A 16,906-nucleotide genomic window follows, 5' to 3' on the forward strand; every position below is an offset into this window, starting at 1 on the left:
TAGACCAGGGAGCTGCGGCCTTCGGGGACCTGCAGCGGACGGAGCAGTGACAGCGAGGCCGAGAGGGGCGGAGCCATCACGCCGGCGCTGAGGCATCACTGACGGGAAGCGGCAGGCCTGACCCGCGCGATCGAGTGCGAGGCCTCCCGCGGCTCCCCCGCGGAGGCTTCTGCGGACCTGCCGAGCAACTGCACCTACCTGCCCAGGGTCCCCGGGTTTCACACGAGACGGCTGGAGGGCGGTAGCGGAGTTTACGGCGGCAACGGGAGAGCCCGAGAAGCGGCCTGAGGTGAGGAGAGGGGGGTGACGGAGACAATCCCCCGCCGCTCCGGACTACGGTTCTGGGTCAGCAGGGAGCAGCTGGGCATAGCGCCGACCCCCCAGGCTACGGACTGCCGCCCTTGGAGCCTCCCCTGGCACTGGGGGCGATCCATGCTCTAGGCGACGCCATTTTAGGGCCGGGTGATTGCGACCAGAGCTCCGCTTGAATGGGAAGCACATTTGGACACTTCTGACCGGTGCACACGTACCACCGCTGCAATCACACGTCTGCCCCCCCCACACGCAAGGGGGTGTGGGTTGGAACTTGGGTGTGCAGCAGCCTTAGTCATCGGTGAGGGGCAGGGGTCCCCCCACCCTGCGCAGCAGGAAACGAGTGGCGGAGGGGAGAGGAGTGGAGACTCCGGAGTGGTGCTGCTGCTGAAGAGACCCCCAGTGTGTGACGCCGCACTTGTGACCTGGAGTGGCTGCTGAGGTGTGGTGCCCAGGGGACTGCCATTTCGAGACACCACTCGGCCTGGTTACTTGCTCTCCCACGGGGACAACATCGTATGGGTTAACGCCCCGAGCACTATCTGGGGGGCAAGCAGGCGATCAGGACCTAGGAGCGGAGTCGCTGGGAACCGAGGGGACCGACAGCGGTGCGAGGGAGGTGGACTATTAGCACCGGACCGTCTGGTACACAGCTACTGGTGCTGGGACGGGTTTCTGGACAGAGCACACGACCGACTGTTCTGCAGACAGGCTGTGGAGGCATGGCGAATGGCAGGGTGCGAAAAGACAGGACAATAAAGGACTTGCTTACGCCCATCTCCGTGGGGGGGAAAAACCGGACCCTCACAGCGCTGGAAACCAGGCGGCGTCCGCTAAGTCAACGACCGGCACACCGGGCAACAGCCCCCAAAGCAATGACGAGCCGGTCACGAGATCTTTCTTGGAATCGCTATTCGGTGGCTTGCGGGAAGATCTCCAGCTACTTAAGACTGAATTGAAGGGAGAGATTCGAGAGCTGAGGCGAGACACGGACGCCATCGGCGAGCGAGTAGCGGATCTAGAGTCGAAGAGTGACGGGCGAGACGTCGAGATGGAAGCGCTCCAGCAAGAAATTATCCGCATCCATGACCAGCAGGTCGACTTACAATCCCATGTGGAGGACTTGGAAAACAGGTCTCGGAGGCATAACATACGAATTAGAGGTGTAAAACCCACTCCGGACACGGCGGATCTCTTTAAGTTCACGCAGGGTCTTTTCAACCACATTTTGGGCCGATCGGATGACTCCATTATCACAATAGACAGAGCCCATCGGACTGGTCCGCCTAGAGCCTCGGGTGCCTCGCCGGCGGATATCCTAGTCTGCCTACAGGACTATCGCACCAAAGAGGAGATTCTCGCCAAAGCGCGACAGCTGGGCTCCGTCTCCTATGGCGAACACTCGCCGACACTCTATCAGGACCTGGCGGCCATCACCCTGGAAAAGCGTAGATCATTCAGACCGGTTACTGCTGAACTGCGACGCCTTGGTGTCACTTATAGCTGGGGACACCCGTTCAGGATTGTATTTAAATTAAACAACAAAGTGCACCAGATTCGGTCTCTCACTGAAGCCTGCAGGCTGTTAGGCATCGAGGAACCTGAACCAGCGGGAGACTCGCAACCGGGGAACTTCTCGGAGACCAGCAGGGCAATGGCGACAGCAGAAACGACGGCGCAGACCGCGTCGCCCTCCACAGGAGGAGATACAGGAGGGACAAAGGGCGGCAGTCGAGACGGCAGCACTAGAACTGGCAGCAACGGCTGATGGCTGACGGCAGCACGCTGAGCTGATTCTAATTAGATTCGGCGGTCGGCGGCGGGAGAAGACTTGAAAGGACTGGACACGTACCCCTGTCTTCTCAATGACCGTAATCATTCTGAGCGTTGTGCAAATGGGAGCATTCTACTTGTTACTGGGGGTGGGTGGGTGGGATGGGATTCTGCAAGGCCAAATTGGGGTGGGTCTGCTGTGGGAGGTGGGGGGACTGTTGGGGTTTGTTATTGAATGTCAGTTGTTATTGGGGTTGAATACCGAGTTGCTGCCACCTGAGAATTGGGGGAGTCCCACTAGGCCTGGGATAGGCAAATTTCTGTTGTGTCACCTGCCAACTCTTGCTCCTAGGGCCCGACGGATACCACTGCTGGGCAGCCTTATCACACACCTTATTTGTAATGGCAGGGGTTGAGGAAATAGCACCACGGTCCGAAACGACGCGGGCCCCCTTGAGGGCACTGACATGGAATGTCAGGGGCCTCAATGACTATAGGAAACTGAGAAAGGTCCTTAGTTACCTACGAAGGCAGAACGTAGACCTCGCTCTCCTCCAGGAGACACATTTGCCTCTCACTAGCAGGATGCTACAACGCAAGGGGTTGGCGGGAAATAGTATTGCAGCGGGCTTCACCACACACTCGAGAGGGACACTAATATGGGTGAACCCGCGTTCCAAACTCACACTACAGTCACTGGAGTCGGACCCAGAGGGGAGGTATGTCGTTTGCAGATGTAGGGGGCGGGGGCACGATATGCTGCTTGTGAATGTCTACGGGCCAAACTACGATTCACCTGAGTTCTACACTGACTTGGCTCAGAAATGCAAAATGTATGATTGTGCGTATATGCTTTGGGGTGGGGACTTCAACCTGGTCCTAAATCCGGATCTGGACAGATCTGCTGGACCGAGCAGGAGCCAGTCGGCGGCTGCCACGGCGCTCTGCACTGAGATGGTGCACCTAGATCTTTTGGATGTGTGGCGCAGTAGACATCACTCCAGAGGGGGGTACACACACTATTCAGCGTATCATGCACTACACACTAGAATAGATTACTGGTTTGTTTCACAACAGCTATCCAATAACATTAAGGACTGTCTCATACTGCCACGCACATTGTCTGATCACTCTCCTCTCCTCCTGCTCCTGGAGTCACCGGTGCGCGGTATCCCCCCATTTACGTGGCGCTTCCCCCCGTATTCTTTACTGGACGAGGTGTTCCGAGGGGAGCTTGCGGAAGAAATAGAAAACTTTTTTGTGGCGAATACGGGCTCTGTGGACAGTTTTCAGACGTTATGGGAAACCTTCAAGGTCTACATACGCGGGATAGCCATGGCCAAACACTCCAGTGTCCTGAAATCCATTAGACAGCGACGTACACACACTATTCAGCGTATCATGCACTACACACTAGAATAGATTACTGGTTTGTTTCACAACAGCTATCCAATAACATTAAGGACTGTCTCATACTGCCACGCACATTGTCTGATCACTCTCCTCTCCTCCTGCTCCTGGAGTCACCGGTGCGCGGTATCCCCCCATTTACGTGGCGCTTCCCCCCGTATTCTTTACTGGACGAGGTGTTCCGAGGGGAGCTTGCGGAAGAAATAGAAAACTTTTTTGTGGCGAATACGGGCTCTGTGGACAGTTTTCAGACGTTATGGGAAACCTTCAAGGTCTACATACGCGGGATAGCCATGGCCAAACACTCCAGTGTCCTGAAATCCATTAGACAGCGACTCACATATTTAGAGGGTCAACTGAAGGACCTTGAAGGGAAACACCAGGCGGAACCAGAGGGAGACGCACTAGAACAGATTAAACAACTGTTAAAAGAATATCACACAGAGGCAGATGGAGAGGTACAGCACATGGGCAAATATGCCACGGCCCGTGTGTATGGCGAGGGTGAGAGGCCTGGTTCTCTCCTGGCCAAGATGGTTAAACATGAGCGGCGGCCGCTGTTGATTGGCGAGTTGGTCTCGAGCTTGGGAGAGACCCTCACAGATGAGGAGCAGATTGTAGGGGAATTCAGGCGGTACTACTCCGCTCTATACACATCAAAATCGACGGGGCTGGAAGGGGCGATAGACGATTACCTGAGTTATATCCAGATGCCACAACTGTCTGATTCGCAAAGAGAATTCCTCATGATGCCCATCCAGAGGGAGGAAATAGTGGAGGCATTAGATAGTATGAGGGTGGGCAGCGCACCGGGCACTGACGGACTCACTGTCGGCTTCTACAAATCGTTTAAAGAACTCTTGGTCCCCTACCTCTCAGCATTATTTGATGACATATGCGTAGAAGGTTCCATGCCCCCGACGATGCGAGAGGCACTCATCGTAACGATACTCAAACCCGGGAAACCTCCCACGGAATGCGGTTCGTACCGACCCCTCTCCTTGATCAACGTGGATGCTAAGTTGTACGCGAAGGTGCTGGCTACGCGTCTCGCACTCCTCGCCCCGGAGCTGGTGGCCCCGGAACAGGCAGGTTTTATCCCATCTAGGAACCTCACATACAACATCCGCACAGTCCTGGGGACGATGCAGCACGTGAAACCGGAGAATAAAGCATTAGCGATATTCCTGGATATGGAGAAAGCCTTCGACTCTGTCGAGTGGCCTTTCATGTCCAGAGTACTTAGGAAACTGGGATTGGGTGAGCCCTTTTTACAAATGATAGGCGCCTTGTACTACAAACCAAAGGCCAGGCTGCGAATTGGCGATACGGTCACGGAGGCGTTTGGGATTGGCAGGGGCACTCGACAGGGCTGCCCGCTCTCCCCGTTGTTATACGCTCTAGTAGCGGAACCCCTAGCGTGTGCGCTCCGAGAGTACCACAGCCATGAAGGTATTAATTTCCCCACGTACAGGATATGCATATCCACGTACGCTGACGACACGCTCTTGTATGTCCGGGACCCGGAGCTTAACCTCGCGCCAGTTCTGAGGGAGGTAGTGCAATTTGGGGCACTATCTGGTCTAAAGGTAAATTGGTCTAAATCGGTGGCATTCCCGCTGACGCCTGTGACAAAGGAATTTGTCATGGACTACCCACTGCAGTGGTCGGAGGATCCGGTCAGGTATTTAGGCATTAAACTACACCCAGACCCGGAGGTGTTGATCAGGGAAAATTACGGAGTGGCTTACATGAAACTGGTAGACGATGTAGACAGATGGTGTAGGCTGCCGCTGTCCCTTGCGGGCCGTATTGCGCTCATGAAAATGCTAGTGCTCCCGAGATTCTTGTTTCTCTTTTGCACCCTTCCGGTGGTACTGTCTAAGGCATTTTTTAAAACGCTGACTCAGACCCTCACGAGACTGGCATGGGGAGGTAAGCAACCGAGGGTTAAGTGGCAAGTCCTGACTCTCCCATATGACCAAGGCGGCCTGGGGGCCCCGGACATGGAACAGTACTACAGGGCCGCGCAAGCAATGCACTTGCACACTTGGATACATGGGGAAGGTAATGTTCCTCATGTGATTCTAGAGACGCTCTTCACAAAACCCCTCCATCCAGCGGCTACGGTGTTCGAACCGGCCACGCGACGGGTCGGCGCTCTGGACTCTATTAAGAGTACGAATCACGCATGGCACTCTTTGGCCAGGAGCCATGACTGCACACTGCTGTACTCCCCCCTGGTCCCGATTGAATGGGCCTTGTGGCTTCCACCGCTGAGAGAAAAAGGAGTCACGCGCGCCCTCAATCAGCTAGGCATACTCAAGCTGGGGGACCTGTTCAGGGACGGGAAGGTGGTCACCTGGGAACAGGTGGATCTACCCCAGATTACTACGACGCTGCTGCACCGTTTCAATCTGCATAGAGTCCGCGCAGCGCTGCAGGTGCTGCTGGGGCCGGATATGGAGGAACCCGCAGAATTACCAGAACTGTCTTACGTCATTAAAACACAAACGAGCGGCAAGATGATAACGCGACTGTACAGGATGGGGCAGTGTCACCGAAAGCGAGAACCCTCGAAAGCCCGACAGGCGTGGCAGCGAGACTTACAGGTGGAGATAAGCGACGAAATGTGGCAATATTGCTGTCAGAACACGAAACGGGTGTCGCTGAATGCTAGACATAGGCTAGTGCAGTTTAAATTTTTACAGAGAGTATATTACACTCCGGAACGCTTGCACAGGTATGGGCTACGGCAGACGCCGGAATGCGAGCGCTGCAGTGCGTCAGTGGCGGACTTCGTGCACTTGGCCTGGAACTGCCCCGGGATAAACGCCTTCTGGGAAGAAGTCTTCCTTGAGTTGGAGCGGATTCTGGGAAGGGACCTCCCGGTGGACCCGGCATTGGCTCTGCTGGGGAATACCAGAGCCTTACCCCCAGCTACACGTCGCCTGGCTGGCATAGGGTTACTTCTGGCCCGGAGAGCGATAGCAATGAAGTGGATGCGCGGCCCGCTTCCAACAAAAAAGAATGGGAAAGGGCTCTGTTGTACAGTTGTACACAATCCCAACTGTATAGTGAATTACTGCCGCCGGTGAGCAGACCACGGAACTTCTGGGACCAGTACCTGACATACGTCTCGAACAGGAACGCCGCGGTGGAGGATCGGGAGGAGGAGGAGGAGCGGCGGGAGGGGGAGGGGGACACCGGGGACTGAGCTATCTCGGGTTACATGGAGGCACCGGGAGGGAGGGACGCCAGGGTAATGCAGACAACAGAGACTTAGGACACATAGGTGCATGCATGTGGGGTCCTCCAGGTCAGGAACACAGAGTGGATGAATGACTGGTGGGGTGGAATGGGGGCGAGAGGACGTGACTGAGGCTAGTGACACATACATTTGAGTAGGCATTAGCACTCGGGGAGGGGCACACTGGCAGTTGAGGGGGGAGGGGAGGGTGGTTGTGGACAAGTTGGGTTAGCGGAGTTAGACTTTGAACACGTAGCTGACAGCGCGCACTGAAAGAGACTATCAATACAGCGCTAGAGAAAGCTGTAGCTACCCTCCTGTGGTGCTGGGGGGTATCGATTTGGGACCTTGGCGTCAATACATTAAACTGTTGTAATGGTATTTGAAACCCAGGTAACTGGAACGGGTGACGCCGGTAATACTTTTAGCATAATTTCTGGAACAATGGAGCAACAACTTGTATTGATGTGATTCTAGATTGCTGCCAGCCCCAGGGTTGTAGGCGAAAGCTGTGTGCACGCATTGATAGCGAATAAAAGTTTATAATAACCACAAAAAAAAAAAAATAACACTGCCTTTTATTTATTTTGAAAGTTTTATATAGTGCGAACCAGACTCTTGCGAGTAACAGCGCGCTTTACAGGACAATTGTAGTAAATATACAATATATTACGATAAAGGATCACACAAAGTAGGTAAGTTATACATACGTCTTGAGCAAGAGAGGATGGTGCTAAGCTAGAGCAAAACAACAAAGATAAAGAGAAGGACGAATATGAACGAAGAACAGCAGGTAATACAGTGCAGTGAGTAGACTTAGAGTTCACGTGAATTGATCCCTGAGGATAGCTTTCACTTCTCTCTTGAACGCGGTAGAGGAAGGGTTCATTCTAGTTTCATTGGGCAGAGAGTTCCATATCCTCGGTGCCATACCAGAGAAGGATCGGTTATATGTTTTTTTCTTGGCAAATCGTTGCGGTGGTAGGAGCAGAGTCTTGGCACTCCTGGAAGCTCTGCTGCCAGCCAAGAGCACCAATTTCTGGGCTAGGTATTGTGGAGCGTTATGGTAGAAGGCCTTGTGAGTCATACACGTGATTTTTAAATGAATTCTGTCTTCAAACGGAAGCCAGTCGAGGGCTCTCAGGTCTGGGGATATGTGGGCGTTTCTCTTGGAGCCTGTGATGAGTCTCGCCGCTGAGTTTATCGTGGCTCTTAGCGGGGCTGTCGATGACCTAGGGAGTCCGCATAAGGTTACTGCTCCGTAGTCCAGGCGTGGGATAACTAGAAGTTGAACCGCTTGTTTGAGGTCAAAGGCGGGCAGATAGGGTATCAGTTTTCGCAGGGTCTTACAGTGGAAGTTGGCTCCCTTTGTTGAGGAGCTGATGTGTTTCTGCATCTTAAGATTACTGTCCAGCGTTACCCCTAGAGATTTTTCTGAGTCGACTATGAGCGGTTGTCCATTGAGAGCTGTTAGGTGCTTCATCCAGTCTTTGATAGTGTGAGTTTTGTTAGGGGGAGCGATTTACAAGGAATTCCGTTTTGAGGGAGTAGAGTTTCAAGTGGTTTTCGGCCAGCCAAATTTGGGTTTTTTGTAGTGTGGTGAGTGATTTGATGTCTTCCAGAGAGTGGATTTTGATGTATATTTGGGTGTCGTCAGCATACATGTGGAAGTGTATCTTGGAGAGGCTGAGAAGATCCGTGAGCGGTTCCATGAAAAGGTTGAATAGGGTTTGAGAGAGGGAGGAACCTTGTGGGACTCCCAGCGTGACCGACGAGGGGGTGGACAGGGATTGGTTGACCTTGAATCTTTGGGATCTATTTTGGAGGAAAGAGGCGAACCAGTTAAATACATTTCCAGCCAAACCCATTCTGTGTTTCAGGAGATTCAGCAGGTTGTCATGTGTTTTTTTTTTTTTTTTTTTTTTTTTAAACCTTTATTGAATAATGAAAGCTCACAAATACTGGCCTACAACCCCACGGGCTGGCCAGAACAGAATGGTCAAATAACCAGCATACAAAAAGAAGATCTGCACAGGATATAACAGCAGGAGCACTGGTGAAGCAATAAAACCCATCGAGCGTTCAGCAAGAGCAGGATAATAAAGGTTAATTTTCTAGCACGGGGAGGGGACCAAAGGAATAACGGGCCGTATATGAGAGTACAAGGGAGGGACCGTGGCAAGCCGCCATTTTATAGACACAACGTAAGAAAATGAAATCATATAATCAAATCTAGCAAAGGACAGAAACAGAATCAGACCATCAAATAGCGACAGTGGCAACAGTCAATCGAGCTCACTCACCTCCGCCCCTACCCGAACAAAGAAGACGTGGTCAAAAAGCCCCATCACAAAGACTACGCAATACGCACCCCAACGGAAAAAGGGAAAAGGAACACCCGCCAGACCATGCACCCCCAGGGGGAAAAACAGGACAATAAAACCGGCATGCGATGTAACAGAAACACGATACCAGAATAGGCAGCGAACCACAATCAGCCACACACCGGAAGAAGGACAGAAAACCCCCGGGGGAGATACGAGGTGACAGAGTCCCGAAAAAGTGAATACACAAGAGCCATAGAACAAAAAAGGGGGAAAATAAGGGGGGAAAAAGACCCCCCGACACAAACAGATCCCCCCCACCCACCCTTAAGCCCACCCTGCACCCCTGCAGAAGGCTACGGCCTACCCCCCCCCCGCAGCGTGCCTGTCGCCCTAAGTAGAACCCGAAATATAGTGGAGCAAGAAAAGTTGGAATTAAAAGACAAAAAAGGGGGGGGGGAAGAAAGGGAAGGAAAGAAGGGAGTAAAGACATACAAACATACACACGGGGGAGGGCCAAAGACAGGAGTAAACGCACCCATCCACCCGCCCGGGTTAAAGGTCCAAGTCCTCGGGAAGCCAAAGAGTATCAGGCCAAAGTCCAGGAGCACTAACCAGTTACACAGAACCATATCAGGACACAGAGATCATCCAAGCCGTTCATGAGCTACCGCATATAAGAGTCAGTTTTCATCAGCCCTGACCCTTTTTATCCAAAGCAATAAGGGTCCGATCCAACGAGGACCCAGCCAGAAAGAACAGAAGGCAGGCAGCAGGAGAGTCCCACGGCAGTCCAAAAAAGTCACAGGAAGAAAAGCACGGAAGATCCAGGAAAATCACAGAATGTAGCAAACGATGCAGGCACAGTTCCAAGGATATATCCATAAAAACCGACCCATCCGGGCCGGCACAGGAGACGTCATCGGGCAGTGGTGATTGAGAGGGACCAGGAGAATCATGAAAGTCCGGCAAAACAAAATCCAGCTCCCGGGCCAAGGGCAGAGGAGGCAGCACAGGAGGAGAAGGCGCCATCAGGTTACGCACCTCCGGGGCGGCAGCCGGGACCGAGTCCGCCAGGAGAGTACCAGCCACACCCCGCGATATCAATGCCTCATCCGGTCGTGGGGGCCCGGGAGGCCCGCAGTGAGGAACCGTCTCCAGAGCCAGGAGTGGCGCGGCCACCGAGAGCCGCCAGGATAGCAGGATGTTTAAGATCCCCTTAAGTGCAGGAAAACCTTCACAGTATCCGACACCCGGGCCTTGCGGCGGGCCCCCAGTGCTCGTCCGGGCCCGGCCCAAACAAATGGGGTTGGTCGCCATCTTGAGAGCCCGAACAGGCCGCGCGGCCAACAACCTCTGCCGGGGCGGCAGTCAAGCAGATGAAGTCCCGCCGACAGGCAGAAGAACACCCCGGACAGGAAGGGGGGCCACCAGAAGAAGGGGATTCGCCGGCCCCCCAATGTCGCCAGTCCCGATCTCCGAGTCCGGGCGGCAAAGAACAAAATGGCCGGACCGGAGAACAAAGGGGGAGGAAGCTGAACACACGAGGAACCCCAATAACGAAGGGCAGCGTCACCATCCAAGGCTGCCGCCACACAGGAGTCTCTTAGCCAGGAACCTCCGGCTCACACGAACAGCGGCCCTCCAATCACCTCCAGTGCGCCCCGAAGGGCAAGCCCGCAGGCTGCATCCGGCCCAGGAGCCGGGACGAAGAACCAGGCCAGTCCGCTCTCGAGTCCCGGGAATGGTCGGGGGCACTGCACCGGACCCACAGCAGCCAGGACAACCGGAACAAGTGGTAAGTGCCTGCAGTGCGTCGTAGTAGTACCACACAGCAAGGAGGGCTTCCCGGGGCAGGATAAATGCAGGATAAATGTGAAAAACACAGGCGGGCGAACGGAGCCGAGCTAAAGCGCGGCCATCTCGGTCGCGAGCTAGGCTCCTCCCCAGGTTGTCATGTTTGACGGTGTCAAAAGCTGATGACCGGTCGAGTAGGATTAGAAGACAGGCTTCATTTTGGTCAAGGATTTTTAGAGCGTCATCCAATATGTGTCATGGCTGATTCTGTGCTATGACCTGCTCTGAAACCAGATTGGAATTGGTTCAGCAGGTTGAAACGAGCAATGTGACTGTTCAGTTGTATGGCCACTAAGTAGATTGCCATTAGGGTTGCAAGCAAGGCGCCTAAAGCTTTGTGAGTGGCAGTTGGTCCGCAGTCTGTTCCACTGCTCGGAGCCCTGACTCTGCCAATCACTGCTCCTTTGATGTACTTTCTGCTTCTTCAGCTATCCAGTGCAGAAGCGCCCTCAAAACGGTGAGTGACGTTTACATTCTGTCAAAGACACGGAAGCCAATATTGACTTTAGCTTCTTTTTTGCACCCATTTACATAAAACATGGAAATCCTTTTTAACACAACTCCTAAAAGTAATTGTCAGACCTTACAATCAAATCTGAAAACAATTTAATCACGGCTCTCCACGTGTCTAGGAGCCACATACTGTGGCCTGTGAGCAGCACATAGATTAACTTCCGTATTTCGTGTTTTCCTTCTACAAAACTTGTGCTAAGACTACATCCATGAACTTGACATGTTGAAGAGCATATTTCATTGATTATCTGGCAGAGGGAGTTACCATCGCCTTTCTGGGGAGTCAGATATTTCCCTTGATAAAACTCTATGTAAGGTTCTTTCAGACCCTAATATATGCATGTTAGCTAGGTCATTTTTAAAGGTCATATGAGGTCAGAGCCTCAGCAATGAATCAGCATGCAGTCTGAACTTGATGCCGCCACCAGAGCTTCTTGTTGCTTTTCTTTGTGGCTTTTCTACAGCAGATAGTGTCTGCAGGTCTGGCTTGGCCAAACATGAAGTTTCATAGTTATGCATGCCTTATCACTGGTGTTTGCTAATGTAATGTTGTATGATCTTATTAGTTTTCTTGTGTAAGTTGTGAAGCTCTATGGTGGAGCGAAGATGGATTCCACTGTGGAATAGTTATCCACCGGTAGAAGGACATTTGCGAGGAGAGCCACAAGCAAACCAGTGCTCCCGGTGGTACTCCAGGTGTGTGTGCAGGCTGGTAGGTGCTGCTATTTTTTACTTTGTGAATAGGGAGAGTATCCTTCAAGGAACAGTTTGATAGTTTTTCAATTCTCAAGATACGGTTCTACATTACTGTACACTGCCCCCACATACTTGTTTTATAGTATTGATTGACTATCTGATCAATCATATAACACCCCTTGGGAGCACGGTATCATTCGGTTGAGCTCTATCATAATACAACTTGGACACACACTTTTTCATGCCAATGGTTATTTTACTATAGCCATACTCTAGTGTCTGGGATGTGCAACTCTGGCTTCACTGTAACCATTAGAATAAAATATCAACACATTGGGCAGTTGAAAAAGAGCAAAGAGCAAAAATGTAACACTTGGAAGGGACTGGACTAATGGGGGAAAATAGAGCAGTGTCAGAGGAGCATTTATCAATGGCTAATAAATAAAAATGTATTTATTCGCAATAGAATCCCAAAGTGTGCAGAAACTGTCTGATTGCGTCTCATAGCACAGTGAAAATTCTTGACCGCTAAACTAAAATGCCATCCAGACTGGACTCCTCCCTCTCGATGACCAGACAAGTCAACGCCGTCTCCTCATCGTGTTTCAACACCCTGCGTATGCTTCGCAAAATCTTCCGCTGGATCCCGACCGAGACCAGGAAGAATGTCACCCATGCACTCGTCACCAGCCGACTGGACTACGGAAACGCCCTCTACGCCGGAACCACAGCCAAGCTACAGAAAAGACTCCAGCGCATCCAGAACGCCTCCGCCCGACTCATCCTGGATGTCCCCCGACGCAGCCACATCTCCAGCCACCTGAGGAACCTGCACTGGCTCCCCGTCGACAAGAGGATCACATTCCGGCTCCTCACCCACGCACACAAGTCTCTCCACGACCTGGGCCCCAAGTACCTCAACGACCGCCTGACCTTCTACACGCCCACCCGCCAGCTACGGTCCACCAGCCTCACCCTCGCAGCCGTACCACGCATCCGAAGAGCAACCGCCGGAGGAAGATCCTTCTCTTACCTGGCTGCCAAGACGTGGAACTCCCTCCCCATCCACCTTCGGCTGACCCAGGACCATCTCGCCTTCAGGAAACAACTCAAGACCTGGCTGATCGAGCAGTAGCATACCCCCCCACCCCCCCAAGCGCCTTGAGACCCTCCCGGGTGAGTAGTGCGCTATACAAATGGTTTGATTGATTGATTGATTGATTGATTGATTGATTGAAGGCTATCCAACCGTGGACTGAAAACTTGGTTGTTTATAGCTTCTCCTCTATTTTAATTTTGCTATATAGTACATGGGTCCTTTCACGGAGATTCTTCTAGGGGTCACTAATCACGCTCGCTACACTCGATTCATTCATAAGTAAACAAAAGATTAATAAGGTACTCTGCTTTTTTTTTTTTTTAAAGCTTTCGACAATGGGTTCTACAGTTCCTCAATTGGACCGTGGGCACGTCTCCTAGTCTGTGTGGTTGAATGATGCTATTTCTGTAATGTGCTTTTTAGGTCGAGCCTAGGCAGCTCATAGGATGCTCTGCGAGGCATGCTGTATTAGAGTATGGACTGGAAGTTCTGCCATATTTTTCATTGGCTTGTGTCATTGTCATTTGTAAATGCTGGCTTCCGAATTGTTAATACACTTCTTAGTCCCTCCTTAGTACCGCCTTGTCTTCATTTGTAACCTCCCATGAGGTCTGGCCCTTTTACTTCTGTTGTTACACGGTATGTCTTATGTATGTCTGTGAGCACTATTTTCTCCTACTGCAGACAAAACATGCTTTCCTGCAACATTCAGCGTGCCATGCGCGCTTTCATGTTCCAAGCAGCCTGGGACAATGGCGGCCACTTCTTGGAAGTGAAATAGGTCAGGCATTTAAAAGAGTTTGAGCTATTGGAGTTGCTAAGGGCAATGACTTTTATTCATGTGTTAATTATCAAAACCGATAAATAAAAGGCATTGTCATATAAAATGCCAATAGCCTAAACTCTCACAAATGCGAGACCTTTTGCATTGGAAATGCTTGTTTCAATGGGAGCCTCTGTTCACGTTGGGTACAAGGGCTCCCATTGAATTCAATGGAAGTCTTACCGAACCGAGTCCTTAAACATACGGACACATCGTAATCGGTCAGTGGGACTTCCGAAGTGCGATTCATACGAAAAGCTTTCCGGAACTGACTCGTCCGGAAGGCTTTCCTAACGAGATCGTAACCGGACCCCTTAGTATGCTTCCACAATTACTGGACATTCTGTTCTGTTGCCCACTTTTAATGCCTCACTTGTGCAAAGCAACCAAATAAAGGCGTGTTTTGGAAACTTTTATGTAGAATTTGTTAGTTTGTGCACTTTTTTCACTTAAGACACATGCATACAAGTTAACATAGGAACACAAAATTCCATCTTGACTCAGTGACTCGTTTCACAGATATACCAGGCCTATAAACTGTTAAAAGGCCTGTGTAGGGCCAGTAGTCTTATCGTTGACAAAAGACTATCCTTTGCCGTTGAAGAGGAAAGGGGAATATTTTTAATGAGGAGTTCTAAAAGGAAAAGGTTGTTTCTTTAACTTTTCATGAAATTCTGTCCAGGTTTAAATTTAATTTTCTCTTTTGACTTTTCAGCTTAGTTGCACGTGATAAAACCTGTTTTGTGATGCATGCTCACATCTTATGTTCTTTTTGTTTTCTTAGGTCATCTACATTGGCTGCTCATATGCTACTGTGTACCTAATATACATGAAATTCAAGGCTACCTATGATGGAAACCATGATACCTTCCGGGTGGAGTTTCTGGTGGTCCCCGTTGGTGGATTATCTTTCCTCGTCAATCATGATTTTGCTCCACTAGAGGTTAGTTCTGGCAAGGCTTTTCTTGCTCATGTCACTCTGCTCCAACAGGACCAATAAGCCGCTTGGAATTCCCCACTATGCAGAAGGCAACCCTCGGTCAATTGGCTAGTGAAGTCTTTACATTTTCATGCACCCACATACTGCATGAAAAAAACGTTTAAAAAATACCAGAATAATTGGCATTTTTTAAACGTTCTATTTATCCATTTTATTTAAGAACTGCATTCTTGTGGAGTTCATTGGAACTGTAGCATAACTTCAAAGTCGTGAATGTTGTTAAGAATTTGTTACCAACAATCAAAACCCTCTGCGCTTAAAACTGATACCTGAATTGTGAAACATGCAGATGCATGAAGTTGGAATGCATAACAGGTTTTTTTTCACGCACAGCATTGTGTAGTATGTAACCTAAGTTGTTCAATAAAAACATTTTGTCAAACATGCTATAGGGAGGATTTATCTACAATAAAATGAAGTTTAGCTTTGGTATGAATGAAGAAGTCTGTATATAATGTTTTTTGAGGATGAAAATCAAAGTCTTAGTCGAAATAAGCAGTTGTGTCCATCTTACATGGACCGAGATGTTGGAGGACAGGAGCATGTTTTAATTTGTCCATTTTTTGTTGGTTAGATCCTGTGGACTTTTTCAATCTACCTGGAATCTGTGGCCATCCTTCCACAGCTCTTCATGATCAGCAAAACTGGGGAAGCTGAGACAATCACAACTCACTATCTATTCTTCCTCGGCCTGTACCGTGCCTTGTACCTGATCAACTGGATTTGGCGTTATTCCTTTGAGGGATTCTTTGACCTCATTGCAATAGTCGCTGGTGTGGTGCAAACTATACTTTACTGCGATTTCTTCTATTTGTATGTCACAAAAGGTAAGTGATGATTTGCTGTGAATGGAGTCATTGTAAACAAACAAGTAACTCTTAAATATCCAATGTGTTCATGATAAATATGTAAAGGCAAATTTGATTTCAAAATGCTTAGATCCAAAGAAAGAGCAACCAAAAGTTTAACTATGTAAAGCATAATCTGCATTCAGGTTTGCAGCTACCAACACGAGATTTCCCCATTATATAATTGAAATATCTGTAAGGAAATAAAGTCAAGTTGTTCATTCAGAATCTGCCTTGTGAGCATCAAGTTTCTTGCAACAGTTTTACTTTCTACCTTAGTGATGCGCTAAAAAAACTGTACTTGCTTCAGTTGTAGATGGTACAGCAAGCATGCACCATAAGTGTCCAACAGGAGAAAGACCACAATGCTTTAGCAAGCATAATAAGGGGTGGTATTTTTCCCCCCTGAAATTATTATTCTTTTATGAATACTAGAAATTAGTATTCTGTTAGGCATCCCCTTCAGAAGAAGACATATCCATTCAGACAACCACTTTGAAGCTTTTCAAGAACAAAGAATTCTTGGTAGATTAGGTCTTGACGAATGAAGTATTGATAGTAGAAAGCACGTAGAAAAGTACTAGCCGCTTACAAAAAAAGTGTACCCTCAAATGGAAAACAGTGGAAATTCTGTTATACTGGAAGAGCAAGAGCTCTATATTTTGACTCCTCTTAAGCTACCCAATTAAGCACAAAACCCAGACTTGTACCGATGCTGGAAGGTCAGTCTCCATGTATACTTACTGTTGTGCTTGATTCCATACTAGTCTTAATCTGTCACCCTCAATTTTTCTATAGTTTCATTAACCCCCAACTTTATTTCCTAATGTAGGAGGAACTCTTCCCCACATTAAAGCAAAGGTGAGGACATTGTAGTAACATTATTCGTAGCGCTGTGCGCGGGAAGGAAGTTTCAGTACTTTCAGTTTTGCAGCGTGAATCTTTCTGGATTCACTATGCTGTGCATTATTCCGCGGTCCAGTGGTTGGGTCCAGAATCGT

At 50.0% G+C, this 16,906-nt stretch overlaps 1 protein-coding gene across 1 annotated transcript in view; it reads left to right on the forward strand.

The window, feature by feature from the left end:
- KDELR2 (KDEL endoplasmic reticulum protein retention receptor 2) overlaps positions 1 to 16,906 on the forward strand; it is a 99,548-nt gene that overhangs the window by 53,859 nt on the left and 28,783 nt on the right. The window contains exons 3-4 of the mRNA XM_078665136.1: positions 14,842 to 15,000; positions 15,632 to 15,884. Of these exons, the coding sequence (XP_078521262.1) occupies positions 14,842 to 15,000; positions 15,632 to 15,884 (412 nt within the window). The remainder of the gene's footprint in view (positions 1 to 14,841; positions 15,001 to 15,631; positions 15,885 to 16,906) is intronic.

This window comes from Lissotriton helveticus, chromosome 10 (genome assembly GCF_964261635.1).
Source record: "Lissotriton helveticus chromosome 10, aLisHel1.1, whole genome shotgun sequence".
Classification (NCBI taxonomy): Eukaryota; Metazoa; Chordata; class Amphibia; order Caudata; family Salamandridae; genus Lissotriton; species Lissotriton helveticus.